Source organism: Ornithorhynchus anatinus, chromosome 7, assembly GCF_004115215.2.
Source record: "Ornithorhynchus anatinus isolate Pmale09 chromosome 7, mOrnAna1.pri.v4, whole genome shotgun sequence".
NCBI classification, from domain to species: Eukaryota; Metazoa; Chordata; class Mammalia; order Monotremata; family Ornithorhynchidae; genus Ornithorhynchus; species Ornithorhynchus anatinus.
The window spans coordinates 46,144,504-46,159,356 of record NC_041734.1 but is presented as its reverse complement, the minus strand read 5'-3'; the positions used below and the strand labels follow the sequence as shown (position 1 = coordinate 46,159,356).

The 14,853-nt window shown below is 41.2% G+C and overlaps 1 protein-coding gene across 4 annotated transcripts in view; it reads left to right on the top strand.

Moving 5' to 3' along the window:
* Nucleotides 1-14,853, top strand: part of P3H2 (prolyl 3-hydroxylase 2) — a 145,429-nt gene that overhangs the window by 61,622 nt on the left and 68,954 nt on the right. For 2 of the 4 annotated variants that reach the window (XM_029069839.2, XM_029069840.2), the window contains exon 2: nt 203-298. The exons of the other annotated variants lie outside the window; for them this stretch is intronic. In XM_029069839.2, coding sequence (XP_028925672.1) covers nt 203-298 — 96 coding nt within the window. The remainder of the gene's footprint in view (nt 1-202; nt 299-14,853) is intronic. 4 annotated transcript variants of the gene reach the window in all.

The following is a 14,853-nucleotide window of genomic DNA, read 5'->3' as shown; positions in this document are numbered from 1 at the left end:
GTGCATCATGGTGATGGGCAGATCATACTGACTGGAGAAAGAATTTCCCTTCTCCTTGACCCCCAACTGACATTCTGGAGGAGGGAAGGAATTCTTTGATCTCATCCTTAAGAGAAGTGGGTAAGTGGGAAGGGAGGGGAACAAGGCTGAAAATAGATGGTGACTTCTGACCTAGCCACTTGCTTTGGCCACTTCTTTCCAGGGGAAGATATGTCCTCAAGACCTGAAAGCCGTGGAGACACCAGGAGAGTGGAGAATAGCCTCCAACTTCCCCTGGAGGGCAATACTGGGGTTGAAGGTCAGAGAAACTTCCTACTTGATTTTAGGACTACAGTTAGTAGCCCTGTCAGGGATCTCAGGATGAGTGAGCAGTGGGTCAATCAATCATATTTATTGAGAACTTCCTAAGTGCAGAACACTGTATTAGGTACTTAGGAGAGTACAATATAACAGAAATGGTAGGCATATTGGTAGATGTTTTCTAATGACTCTGTTCTCTCCCACTCACTTGAGTGCTCTGCACAAAAAATGCTCAATAAAATACCACTGATTGATGATGGAGTCTCCTGTCAGGATGAGAGATGAGCCTTCAAGACTGAAATCTGAACAGAAGATTGGATTTTACTGCTAGGGACTTTATGTTATTTGTTAAGTGCTTACTATGTGTCAAGCATCTTGCTAAACTCTGGGGTAGATACAAGTTAATCATGACAGATACAGTCCCTGTCCTACATGCAGCTAACAGTCAAGAGAGAGAACAGGTATTGAATCCCATTTTTGCAGTTGAAGAAACTGAGGCCCAGATAAGTGACTTTTCCAAGGTTACACAGCAGGAAAGTGGCAGAGTCTGAATAAGAACCCAGGTCCCCTGGCTTCCAGGCCCAAGTTTCATCCACTAGGCTATGCTACTTCCCCTGACTTTCATATTGAATTTATTGATTGCTGTGTGCAGAGCATTGCAGTAAGTACTTGGGAGAGTACAGTAGAGACACCAGACACCAATCCCTGTCCAAGACAACTCCGGATAGTCACCACAGATAGTCACCACTGACACTCCCTTGTCCCCCCTGCCCATCATGTTTCTGCTAGAGCACAGAGTATAACAAACTAGAAAATGGACAGGTTTGCATCACACTGCAAGTCCCTTTCTGGTCTTTGCCCACATTAGCCAGCTATGAGCAGAACTGAGATTAGAACCCAGGTCTCCACATTCCCAGACCAGTGTTCTTTCCACTGGATCAAAAGCAGGGCCAGATTGTGGAATCTCATAGAAACATAATAGGAAATGATAATGCAAAGCATAGGTTCCTGACCAAGCTATGAGCTCGGAGTTGGCTTATTCTTCTGCCCTGTGAAATGTATTCCTTCAGCAACCATGTTAGTCATCTGACAGCTACTAAGACATGCACACACATTTTTTAATTGGATAGAGCCATGTAAAATTAATCATTTAATTCCTTTGTTTACAACATAAACATTCTCAGGAGCTGAGGAGAGAGTAGTCTCCCTTTGCCCTCATCCCAATTTCTCCTCTGGCCAAGCTAGTACAGATGCTGGCAGCCTTTGTGTTTCCCAGTCAGTCAGCTTGCCAGGGTGCTAAGTGGCTGCAGGAAAGCCCCTGTGAGTTTTGCTGTCAACAATTAAATGTAAAACTGGGTAAAAGTGGAGTTGTTATGCATCTCTTTGAATGCTGTATTAAAAGAATGGAATCACATGTTTCCAGAGGTCTCACTTGTAGGGGAGACGAGTTTCTTATTTATGCATCCCGAAGTGTTGAAGAGGTGGTGGTGCTGGTTAAGTGAACCCCCTTCCTTCCCATGTTGGGCTTTAGGCAATGGATGTCTCCTTCCCCTACCCCCATAACTCCAACTTTGGGGCTCGAGTTGAAAATCATCTCAAATACTAAATGAGGTCAATGAATTGATAGTTCATTTATCAAAATGACTTTGGGAAACAAATTTCCACTAGCACATTTCCTCATCCAACTGCCTCCATAAAATAAAGCTTTTCAACTTTCCCCTGGAGAAGCCATGAAAATGAATGTCTTGGCCACACATCATCAGCTTCAAGAAAGTACAGCAACATTCTCAGCATTATTATTATTTTTTAAATCTCCAGTTAAGGCCAAAAAAAAAAAACCACCCAGCTTCTTGGCAGAGGTACTGGGAGGCAAGCAAGGGAGTAGTGTTATATGGAACCACATCTTAAACATCTGGTTTTCTTTAAGTATACGTTCAGTACTCCGTACTTAACTTGATTGTGACTGTGTGTTTCAGTCACATAAGGGAACCCCTATTTGGAACCTCCTCTCATCTCTTTAACACCATGTGAGGGTGACCTTCCAGCCTAACCTTCTTACCTGATTAAGAATGATACACAGAGGGTCAGTTTGAAAAGGCTCATTTTTTCTAAGTCCTGCTAGATCTTCATAAACAATATCTCCCAGATCTATCTCTTCCTCTCCACTCAAACAGCTGGGTATTATTTCGGCTTTCTTGCTAGTCATTCTCTGACTCCATTCCCTTCCCTCTCAAAACTATCCACAGGACTCTGCACACATCATCTTCTTGAAGGGCCACTCAGCCAGCGTCTCTCCCCTTCAAAACCCATCATTGGCTTTCTATGACCCTCTACATCAAACTCCTCACAATCAGTTTTAAGAATATTCTCCCATTTGCCTCACTCTACCTCTCTGTCCTCTTCACCCACTATTCTACAGCTTGCTCTGTTCATTCCTCCAATGTTAATTTGTTGTTTTTACTTCACTCTGGATGCTCCCACCCCTGTCCTCTAGCCCATGCCCTCCACACTTGGAAGACGCTACCTATCCAAACCCAAGAAGCCACAGCTCTCCCCACATTTAAAATCCTCCTAATAATCTATCTTTTCCAACAAGATCTTCCCAACTGATTCCTAGAGAAGCAGCATGGCTTAGTGGCAAGAGTCCTGGCTTGAGAGTCAGAGGACGTGGGTTCTACTGTGACATTTGTCCGCTGTGTGACCTCGGGCAAGTCAATTAACTTCTCTATGCCTCAGTGACCTCATCTGTAAAATGGGGATCAAGACTGTGAGCCCCACATGGGACAACCTGATTACCTTGTATCTACCCCAACACTTAGAAGTGCTTGGCCCATAGTAAGCACTTAAATAACATAATAATAATAATATTATTCTAAACCTATCAGTTATCTCTAAGCACTGAAAAAGTTGTGAATCCATCCTCAGCACTATCATCTATAAATTTATTCAATTAAATATTAAATTATTTATTTTGACTACACTATAAATGCTTTCATGCCTCTCTTTTAGAGTTTAAGCTTCCCCTGAGCAGGAAATGTCATGTCTTTTTTTAAAAAATGGAATTTTTAAACTCTTATTATGTGCCAGGCACTGTACTAAATGCTGGGATAGATACAAGCTAATCGTGTTGGACACAGTCCATGTCCCACATAGAGCTCAAAGTCTGAATCCCCATTTTTCAGAAGAGGTAACTGAGGTACAGAGAAGTGAAGCAACTTGTCTGAATTCACACAGCAGACAAGTGTCAGAGATGGGATTAGAATTCAGGTCCTTCTGACTCCCAGGCCCATGCTCTATCCACCAGCCCATGCTGCTTCTTTGTTTCGTACTTCCCATGTACTTAGTACAGTGCATTGCATCTAGTGAGTGCTCAAAAAATACTAATACTATTATTATTATTTTCTAATTTATGGACACTTCTTTACAAGAATACTACTATTTTGGCAAGAACTGAGTCTGAGTCAGGGCTGTGCCCTCATTTCTTCATCTTCATTTGGAAGGTGGCTTTTTAATCTATAAAATGTTTAGCTGCAGTAAAGAGGATTTTCCACCCAAATCCAGGGTCTTCAGACCCTTGGAAACATCTTGTGCCTAATTGTTCAGGGTGGAGACCTCCTCACTGTTCTTGTAGGTCTATTTAATTAAACATTAGTGGGGAAAATCATCCAGAATGGAAAATGCTCTAGGAGAAGCTCCAGCTGGACTCCAGCTATCATATCTATAAAGCAGCCAGATTGTCACCTCGTCATATGTTGTTTCCTCCCCTGAAGAAAAATGTCCTTGTAAAAACTTTTTCCAAATCTCTGTCTCTCTGTTTCTGTGAAACTTCTCACAGGCCATTAGTTATCTCCTTGAAGAGGGTTCTTGGAAGAATCTATTTTGTGGTGTCACATTCAGTCACTTGTCAATTAGTGGGAAGCTAACTACTTAATGGACAGCAGCCAAGAAGAAGAAAATAGAATTGAAAAAGTATCCACTCAACGGTAGGAATTTGGCCCTGAAAATGAATAAAGTTAATATGGAGGGGTCATCTAGAAAACTGAGCACAAAAAGTATGGCATAGTCCATACTTCACTTGGCCGCACAGATCATTTTTCTACAAAACCATTGAGTCTGTTCCCCCACTCCTCAAGAACCTCCAATGGTTGCCCCTCCCCCTCCCCCTCCACATCAAACATAAACACATTACCATTGACACTGAAACACTCAATCACCTTGTCCCTTATTCTACCTTACCTCTGTGATTTCCTTCTACAACCCAGCTCCTACACTTACGCCAACCTACTCACTGTACCTCACTCTCATTTATCTCGTTGCCGACCTCTTGCCCTCATCCTGCCTCTGCCTGCCACCTTGAAACCTTTATAAAACCACATTTCCTCCAAGGCCTTCCCCAACCAAGCCCTCATTTTCTTAACTCCCCCTCCCATCTGTGTCACCTTTGCACTTGGATTTGCAAACTCCATTCACCTCCCCCCCAGCACATATGTACATATCTATAATTTATTTATATTTATGTCTGTTTCCCCCTCTAGACTGTAAGCACCTCATGAGCAGGGAATTTGCCTATCGATTCTTGCGAGGGTTTAGTACAATGATGTGGCACAATAAGTACTAAATAAATATGAATTATTGAGAATGGTGAAGACACTTTGAATATGATGGCAGCTAGGTGTAGGGTGGACGAGGCAACCTAGAAAAGTATTTTTTGAATCTGAAGGGGGTGAGAAAGCTGGGTAACGATCAAAGCCAGAGTAGTGCAGGGTTTTTGAACCCAAGGCCCTGGGAGTCAGACTCTAGAGAGTCTGCTGGGATTAAGAAGCCCCACTCCCCCATTTTTATGTTCCACTATAATGCAGTCATGCTTTAGTCCTGCTGCATGTGGTGCCGCTATCGTGAATATTTCCAGGTCCACCTTCCAGCTCTTGCTGTTGCTTCCTACTCCCCCTGACGCTAGACATGCTCTTGTTGCTCCCACCCCCACATTCCATCCCTAGAGTTACAATCTGGGTGGATAGGTATGTTGTGGTGTGGTGGGCCAAGTCCTGCTGCATGTGATGTCACCGCCCAGTGGTGCATAGATTGGCCTAGTGCCACTTTACATATGACATCATCTGATATCGCGGGTCATATAAGGGGCTTCACAAGGTGAGCCCCAAGGCCTGAGCTTTCTTCAACTCCCTGGGGCATTGCCCTGACTTTCTCCCTTTATTCATCCCATCCTCCTAGCCCCATAACACTTATATATATATGTCTGGAATTTATATTAACGTCTGTCTCCCCCCATTTAGACTAAGTTTTTGTGGGTAGTGAATGTGTCTGTTAATCGTTATATTATACTCTCCCAAGTACTTAGTACTGTGGTCTGCACCCAGTAAGTGCTCAATAAATGGGATTGACTAACTGACTTCCAAAAATTCGGACCTGGGAGTGAATGAGGTTGGGCAACCACATCTGAATCTAGTTTAACATTTCACTATAGGAAAGATGGTATTTAGAGTTAATTCACTACACCTAATTTGTTTGATTCTTAGGCTGTTTGTGTCTTGAAGTGAAGCAAATTTTCATATTCTGTAATTGGTTGATTTTACTCACCTTGACGATTAATTCTCTTGATCTCTGGTTGCTCTCAGTTCTACATTAGAGCAAATGGCATGCAAAGGCACAAAACAGAATGGTGCAAAATACATAATTTGACAGTGGCAACTCTAATGAGAACTTCTTCAAATGATATTTGATTGTACACACATTATTAGGGGCTGTCAAAGATGGGAAAGGACTGCTCTATTTCTTATCTCTTCTTCAGGATTCCAGTACATGATGACTTTCATGAAACTTCTTTGTATTTGTTTTCATACAGCAAGAATTAAAATCAAGATTTATAAAGCTTGGATTGGCTTTGATTAGTTCCTTCAGATCAGCTTTTCTCATTAGCATGCTGGACTAGTTTATCCTGGGGAAGAATTCCTGAACTGTCCCCGAGCTATACCATCAGCTATCAACTCAGTAGACTTAATATTTTCATTGTCACCATGGAAGAAATAATTGGACCACATTCCAGTGTCTAGGACGAATTAAGGCAACTAGGACTGAGAGAAGGAGTAAGTGGATTGAGGGCAGAGGGAAATAGATTTTTAAAAAATGGCAAGGAAATTTGCTCTCTTTGACAGGATTTTTATATATTGCAATACATTTCCTCTTTGGCATGTGGTCTTGCTGGGGTTAGCAGGACATATTCCAGGATCATATAATAAGGTGAGAAATCAGTAACTGCCACGTTTAACAATGACTTTGGCCATGCTTACTGTATGATTTTAAAACATCTCTGAAAATTACCTTACCGTCACTTTCCATGTCTGTTTTCTTCATCTTAAAAAAAAATTTGCGGACAGTGATGCAGTTCTTTCACTGAAAGAATCCAAGGTGTTGACTCACAGTAATACCTTATTGAAGATATTTTTACATTTACATAATTTTCTTGTGTCAAAATGCAATAAAATGAAAAGTAGGGCTTAGGCCTGCACCATCTAGATACTTCACTTTGACTCTTTCCTATGCCACTGCTTTCCAGCATAAGTGAATCAACTTAATCTGATGCTTCAGTTTAGATCTTTCCATTATGGGTAACCATATATGGCATAGCTCTAAGCTTCATTAGCGTATGCAAACTCTCCTGACATGATAAGGCATCAATTCTTAGGAGAGCAGTGTCCCTCAGTGGCATAAAAAGCAGGTCATCCTCTCCAAATGTCCTATTCATCCTCACAAATGACTTACAAACTGGGAAGCAGCATGTACGGCCCTGGGAGTCAGAAGGACATGGGTTCTAATCCTGATTTTGCCACTCCTCTGCTGTGTGACCTTGTGCAAGTCACTTCCCTTCTCTGTGCCTGTTACCTCATCTGTAACAATGGGAATAAGACTCTGAGCCCCATGTACATTTATCTATGGTTCTATTTATCTATTTTGTTGGTAGTGATGCCTGTCTACTTGTTTTGTTGTCTGTCTCCCCCTTCTAAGAGCCCGTTGTTGGGTAGGGATTGTCTATCTGTTTTTCCGAATTGTACTTTCCAAGTGCTTAGTACAGTGATCTGCACACAGAGTTCTGCACACAGCACTCAATAAATGCTATTGAATGAATGAATGAATCATCAAGTTGGTCAACCAGAGTGAAAATGTGTGAAATGCTTTGACTCTCCCATAGCAAGGTTTTATTATTGTTATGTCTAAAATGATTTTGTTATGAGTCCCTCAATATGAAATGCAATATAAATACTTGAAAGGTATATAATATTTTTATAAGACTCCTCCCACCAACAGAACAGTGCCAAGATTAGTCAGCTGCTTGTAGTCGGTAATTTTTCCCCCATGGCAACATGGTAGCCAAAAACAGCAAGCAATCACTCCCTTAAAGTTTTATGTAATGGAAATCATCTGTAATAGAAAAAAAAAAGTCAGATGCTCAAAATTTCCATTTTATGCCAAACTCTGGATGGCAGGTAGGGACATCATCCATTTATCTCTCAGTGTCTGTAGGAGTAGGGCAGTCTATACTCTGGGAGAACTGCTCAACCTAACTCCATCACTTTTCCCTCTCCTACCTCACCTCCCTTCTCTCCTTCTACAGCCCATCCCATACACTCTGCCCCTCTGACGCTAACCTCCTCACAGTCATTCATTCACGCCTGTCCCGCCGTCGATCCCTGGCCCATGTCCTATCGCTGACCTGGAATGTCCTCCCTCCCCACATCTGCCAAACTAACTCTCTTCCCCTCTTCAAAGCCCTACTAAGGGCTCACCTTCTCTGGGAGGCCTTCCATTCATTCATTCATTCAGTAGTATTTATTGAGCGCTTACTGTGTGCAGAGTTCTGTACCAAGTACTTGGGAGAATACAACAATAAACAGTCACATTCCCTGCCCACAGTGAGCTTACAGTCTCATGCTGCATGCTTGCTTACTAGTCTAACTATTGAAACTACAAGTCCCACTACCAGTTCATTCATTGGTACAGAACTCTGCACACAGTAAGCACTCAAATATGATTGAATGAATAAATGAATGATTGAATCCAGGGCCATTAATGTACACCTCCAAACCCCAGACATGGCTATTCAGTCATTTCATAAAAGTGAGACCCGAGACTTTGGTCAAAATGATAGATACCTTCAGGACAGAGTGCCTGACTGAGCCAGTTTGAAGTCATATCCCCCAAGTTTGCATTTTTTGCATAGCCCGCCGACCCATAAAGCCTTTCTAGACATATGAAAATACCCATCTGTGACTTCATTAAAAAGAAAATAACAATATGTTTTTTGGTTAAAACTACACCCCAGTTTAATGGTGAACTCTTTGTTATAATAAAATATGACATGTGGTTTTCAGTCTCGTTCATTTCTTTTTTTCAGTCACACTCATTGTTGATTCGGCTGCCGTTCAAAATGATTGCTTTTATTTTTCCAGTGTGACATGGAAATGTGTTAAATGCTAAACAACCCATTCCACATAGTTTTATTCAGAATGCAGGAAACAGAATTCATTTTTCTATTTCACATTAAGTGAGTTGTGAACTTTCTTTCCCATTTGTTTCCTTTTTTTTTATTTTGAATAAAAGCTAGATATAGAGCTCACCAATTTCCCTCAGACTTGGCCATAGACATAGACTTTATCCAACCCTGTGATGGGTCTTTGAAAGTAAACATGCTTAAATTTGAAAATTCGTTAAGTCTACTATGTGCCTGAAAGATTTGAACTTCTGCTTAAACTATTATTTGGAGCATTTTAATGGTGTGTGCATGAAGGTCTGGGAGGGATGTAAATTGGCAAGTGCATGTTTTTGTATCCACTCCACAGAGTTGCCTTTCAGAAAGAAGTCTTCATAATAAGGTTGGTCAACCAAGAGCTTTTTTTCTCTTGTTTGTGTGTGGGTTTGCTGGGATGTTTGGGGGACATTCACAAGAGATTAAGCCTGTTTACACCTTTCTCCCTACACTCTTTCTCTGGGACAATAAAGATCAAATGGAAGACACTTTCCAATAGCTAATGACTACTTAGAAGAGCAGAGTACTTGAAGCTACCATGGGCACTAATTGCCCAGGAATTCCCCACCTGGGAGGTGATGTCTACAGTTTAATAGTGAAAACTATAAACATGTGAGGAAAAGTAAAATCCAGTTCTCTTTTATGGGATGAGATGCTCATGGAAAAAAATAGGCTTTCCAATGCCCAAGGTTTGGAGTTGAGTTTTCGAAAGAACAGTGTGCTGACCATAGTAAAGCCTCAACAAATACGATTGATTGATTGAATGGCTTTGGGGCCAGGCAAGACGTTGAACCAATTATTAATACTTTAAAATGACTTGGAGCTTGGAAAGAGAATCTTTTGACTAGGTTCTGGCTAAGGTTTGTGTTGTGTGTAGTAATTGCATTAAGAAAGAACAGTGAAAGTCTCCAAGGCATTTTTAGGTGTGATGTAATTGCCTGCTATTTCTTTCTGACTTCTTAGTGAGTTCCTGTGCTGAGGATAAGTATCATGGATGTGGAGCCTGAACTAGGTTAAAAGAGATTACCTAAAATCACATGGTCTACCAGCCAGATTACCATGCTGGGCTCAGAGTTGCATGTCTGAGAAGTTTAATGTAAACCTCTAAATGTTATGTCTGGGTCAGAAGTAGACTCTGGAAAATGATGATCTGCCCACCCCATTCTTGATTGCCATGGCTAAACCCTTCCATTTTCAAACTGACAGCTCTCTGTAAACACCCGTTTTTGACATCGTGGCTTGAATGAACAATAACCTAGTTTGTAGCATCAATAAACCATGTAAGTGTTTGGCAATAATTTGGAAATGGCCATATGCCAGACCTACAAACATTTCACTGAAAGCTTTATAAGCAAATGTAAAATGAGATTCTGTTTGGAAAAATGCAGCTGTAGAGAGCCTCTTTGCTCACAGCGTAGCTTGTAAGTTCCCAGAGGACAAATCTACATGTATTTTCTTGCCTGGGTATTGAGATGATCATTTTGGTCCATGATGGGAAGGAAGATGTGCGGTGTGTTGAGTCAAAGCTGAGGTCATTTTTTCATCACAAAAAAAGTATGTTGAGTAAGTATGTTGAGTGGGTCAGTACCAGAAGGAAAATCGTCTAAGAAGAAAAATTTTGCCAAAAAAAGTTGGGGAAACTATTTCACATGATAGTATAGTAGCTCAATTGGGAACATCAATTTGAAGGAGAGAAGTATGATTCAGAGGAACCAGAAGCATTGGAAATTTATGGGCTCTAGATTTGGATTACTGTGTTGCTTTAGTCACATCACTTAACCACATTTTATCTGCTCTAAAAAGTGCTAGTAAAATCGATCTAACTCACAGGATTAGGTAGTGAATGGTGATTAAAAATGAGTATAGTCATTTCTTCCATAACAGGTGTTTCTCCAGGTGTTTTGGGTAGAACACATTAGCAGAATTAGCCAAGATTCAAATGACAGACTTTAGCTCCAAATTATGAGGAAATCACTCCCATAGCTAAATTGATATGATGACTTTTTTGGCAGATATGGGCATGCAAGGAATAGAATTAATGCTAAGATGTATTCATGAACTCCTCTTGTGGAACACTAGAATTCACAGAACTTCAGATACTGAAAATTACCAACTTCAGGAAGAAAAGTGACAAATGAGTTATCACACTGGTTTCCATTGCAAACAAGATTCTAGCTAGGATCCTTCCGGGCACACTGAAGAAAATAGCCAACTAAGCTTTCCCTGAATCATAGTACAGCTGTAGAATCAATACAATAAAACCACATGACCTGGTGCATGAGATGTAGGAAAAGTTCAGGGAAAAATATCAAAGACAGCTGTAAAGGCAGTTCTCCTGTGTGGTAACTGCATTTTTGCAGAAAACCTGGTTATCACAAAATTCCCTTGGGTCCCATTAGTCTACCACTGCTTCAGTGACAAGTGGATGGGGGAAGTGGATCTGAAAACAGTTGAATGTATCTACCAACTCTGTGATGTACTCTCCAAGTGCTGAGTTCAGCACTCTGCACACAGTAAGTGTTCAACAAATTTGATTGGAATAGAAATAGTGTCTGCTGTTACACCAGAGGATATTCAAGAAGATTGTGGAAAATAAAGAACCCGTTATAAGGAATCTGGTTTCTAATTCCTGCTCCACCACCTGCCTCTAATTGTAGCAGTATTAGTACTATTTATCAATCTTTCACTGTTTGTAGAGCACTGTACTAAGCTTTGAAAAAGAGTGCACAGGCAGAAATTAGATATGGATCCTGTCCCTTGAGGGGCTGACAGTCTATTAATACAAATGGGGGAGAGGGAACTGAGGACAGGCACATCAGGAACAATGAAAAAGCATAAAAAGGTCTGGGTGGATACACATTATATGCAGAAAAAAATGAAAATGAATAGGGTGCTATGGCTTACAGAGCGAAATTTCAAGCTCCTCGTGTCTCAGAGCCCAAGACACCCCCGGAGTCACACAAGCAACTGCTGCTGCAGGCTCCAGCCTTCCCAAGGTTTTATGGACCCCTTCTGTTGCAGATGCTTTTCTCTGTCTTGCCAGAGGGGTGAAAAGCAGGACCTTATGGGGTGTCCTTAGTGCCAAGGAGGAGCAGAGGTGCAGATTGCCAGAGAGATAGAGTGGCTGGCTGGCTGGCGGTAGGCAGACCCAACAGGGCATGGCAGTGACTTGTATCACCGTAGCCCGATGTACATAGGATGTGCTCGGGGCAGGGATACTGGACTGTGGAGAGGGAAGGCAGTTTGCTCGGCTATGATGGTGAGAGTCCAAGAGTGAATAGGGAGGCGAGGCTGTAGTTACCAGGTGTACTCTTTGACGGGGCTGAAGGTGGGTGCTGTGTAACCCTGGGGGAGTTACTTCACTTCTCTGTGCCTCAGTTTCCTCAGCTGTACAATGGGTATCAAATAAACTGTTCTCTCTTCCCCATAGAATGTGAGCACCAATGAGGACAGGGACTGTGTTTGGCCTGATTATCTTGTTTCCACTCCCAAGCTTAGTTCAGCATTTGGTACATAGTAAGCACTTAACAAATGCCACAGTTATTATTTTTATCATTATTATTATTTATTATTCAATATGAATTCTCCTCTGTAGCTCATTACCTTGGCTCTGGGAACTTATTGAGTAGTTTTCATTCATTCAATCATATTTATTGAGCACTTACTCTTTGCAAAGATCTTTACCAAGTGCTTAAAGTTTACTATACTAGCTTAGTACCATAATGCACTAATTTACTTTAGGCTGCACTAGCTTAAAGTTCAGTTTATGATGAACAATGATAACACTGTAACTTCTTTCCTTTGAAATTCTATAACTGATAAGTGTGAGAAGCAGCATGGTCTAGTAGAAAGAGCACGGGCCTGGGAATCAAAATGACTTTGGTTCTAATTGCAGCTCCGCCACTTGTCTGCAGTGTGACTTAGGGCAAATTACTGAACTTCTCTGTGCCTGAGTTATCTCACCTGCAAATTGGGGATAAAGATTGTGAGCATTATGTAGGACAGGGTCTCTTTCCAACCTGATTATCTTGTATCTACCCCAGAGGTAAGTACAGTGCCTGGCACATAGTAAGTGCTTAAGAAATACCAGTTCTTTTAAAAGAAGTGTTGCTGGGTAATCATTTGATTTTACTTAAAGCAAGCATTTAAAATGAGCCACAGTGCATCATACTGTTCATGCATTGTTCTTTTCAGCTATAGCCCACAGATTGACAGGATCCCATCAAAAGTCGCATAGTGTTCAAAAACAAATGACAGCACACTCTTTCTACATATAAAGGTGCATGGTGTTTTATCGTGTGTAATGCGGCTACATTAGAAGTGGTTCCGGATGTGTTCTAGAATTGAAGATTTTTGAAAATGTGAAGGTTCAGCTGATGTGAAAATTGCAGAGTAGAATTCAGATCCCGAGAGGCAAGAGGGATGGGAACATACCCAGCTCATTTGAGGTTTGGCAGCTTGAGCAGCTACTGTGCTTGGAAGCCAGCCTTTTGTTTTACTTTCTCTTCCTAAAATGTTTACTTTTCGACAATATCTTTCTGTGTGTATATATACATACCCATTTGTAATGTGAGCATATATCATTTTTCAGGCTGAAGTCTCCAAGCCTGGTAAGGACAGGATGCTGATTCTTCATTATTCTTGAGGGTCATTAGTTGGTTAATTTGTAATTGCCTTAATGACAGAGACTATATCTTTTGCTGCCTCTAATATAGTGTTATAGGAACAATGGGTGACCTTTATTAATCCTAAGCATATCCCCGACAGAGGAAAAAGAATAGTAGTACTAATAGTATTTATTGAGCACATACTGTGTGCAGAGTACTTTTACTAAGCACAGGGAAAGAATGCAAAGATGGAAATTAGCCATGGTTTTTGTCCCTCCGGGGTTCACGATCTAAGAATATAAGTGGGGAGAAGAGACTGGAGATAGATCCATCAAGTGTGATGAAACATTAACACAACACAGACAAACACTCAAAAACAAAATCAGAAGGATGTTGAGGCTAGAGGAACAGACTTTCAGGTTCCCAAATTACAGTTTTTCTTTACTGTAGTTGAAGGTGATTGACATACTGCAAATCCCAAGGCTTTTTCTTTCTTTTGACTATGATAAAATAAATCACTGCTCTGTTGAAAATGCAGATTTCCTTCCTTCTCCTGGAATGAGGGCTTTGTGAATGTTGGCATTGACACACGCAAAAATATCATTTTCAGGTGCATTTTGGCTCTCCCGCTGGGTGATCATTGCCTTTGGTGATGTGTTGTTTTATTTTTAATAGCTTTTCTCAATGCCTTTCCGCCTCCTACTGTGGTGTTGCCTATTAAATGTAGGATGACCCTGGAACCCACTTGTCAAGGTTGATTATTAACTTTAGGATGAGTGCCTTTACTGAATCTCAAACATCCAAACATTGTGAATGGCCTCAACCTCAACACCTTTCTTCCAGATATAAACACAGAGGCTTGTTCACACATATGAATGATAGAATTTGTCTCCATCTAGTACACTGTTAAATGGTTTTACTGGCTCAGGGACAGCTTTCAGACTGATATTGGCTGAATTGTGGCAGAATCAAAGGGAACAGAATTAGTAGAGCAAGGAAACAGGAGAGCTGAACTTTGAGAATATGGAGCAATCAAATAGTAATAATATTGGTCTTTGTTAAGTGCTTACTATGTACCAAGCACTCTGCTTAACAAATACCATCATCATCATCATCGTTACTTAGCTTTGGGGTAGATACAATCATAGCAGGTTGGACACAGTTCCTGTCCATCATGAGGCTCACAGTTTTAATCCCCATTTTACAGATGAAGTGAGTGACTTGCTCAAGGTCACACAGCAGACAAATGGCAGAGCTGGGATCAGAGAATCAAAGAAACTGGGAAAGAGAAAAGTGTTAGAGCTAGCGCCTGGCTAGGAAGGGGATGAGAATACTGACTAAAACCAGTTTCAGGAAGGAGGAACAGATGTTGGGGTGGTTGTTATATAGGAACTAGAAAGGGGACAG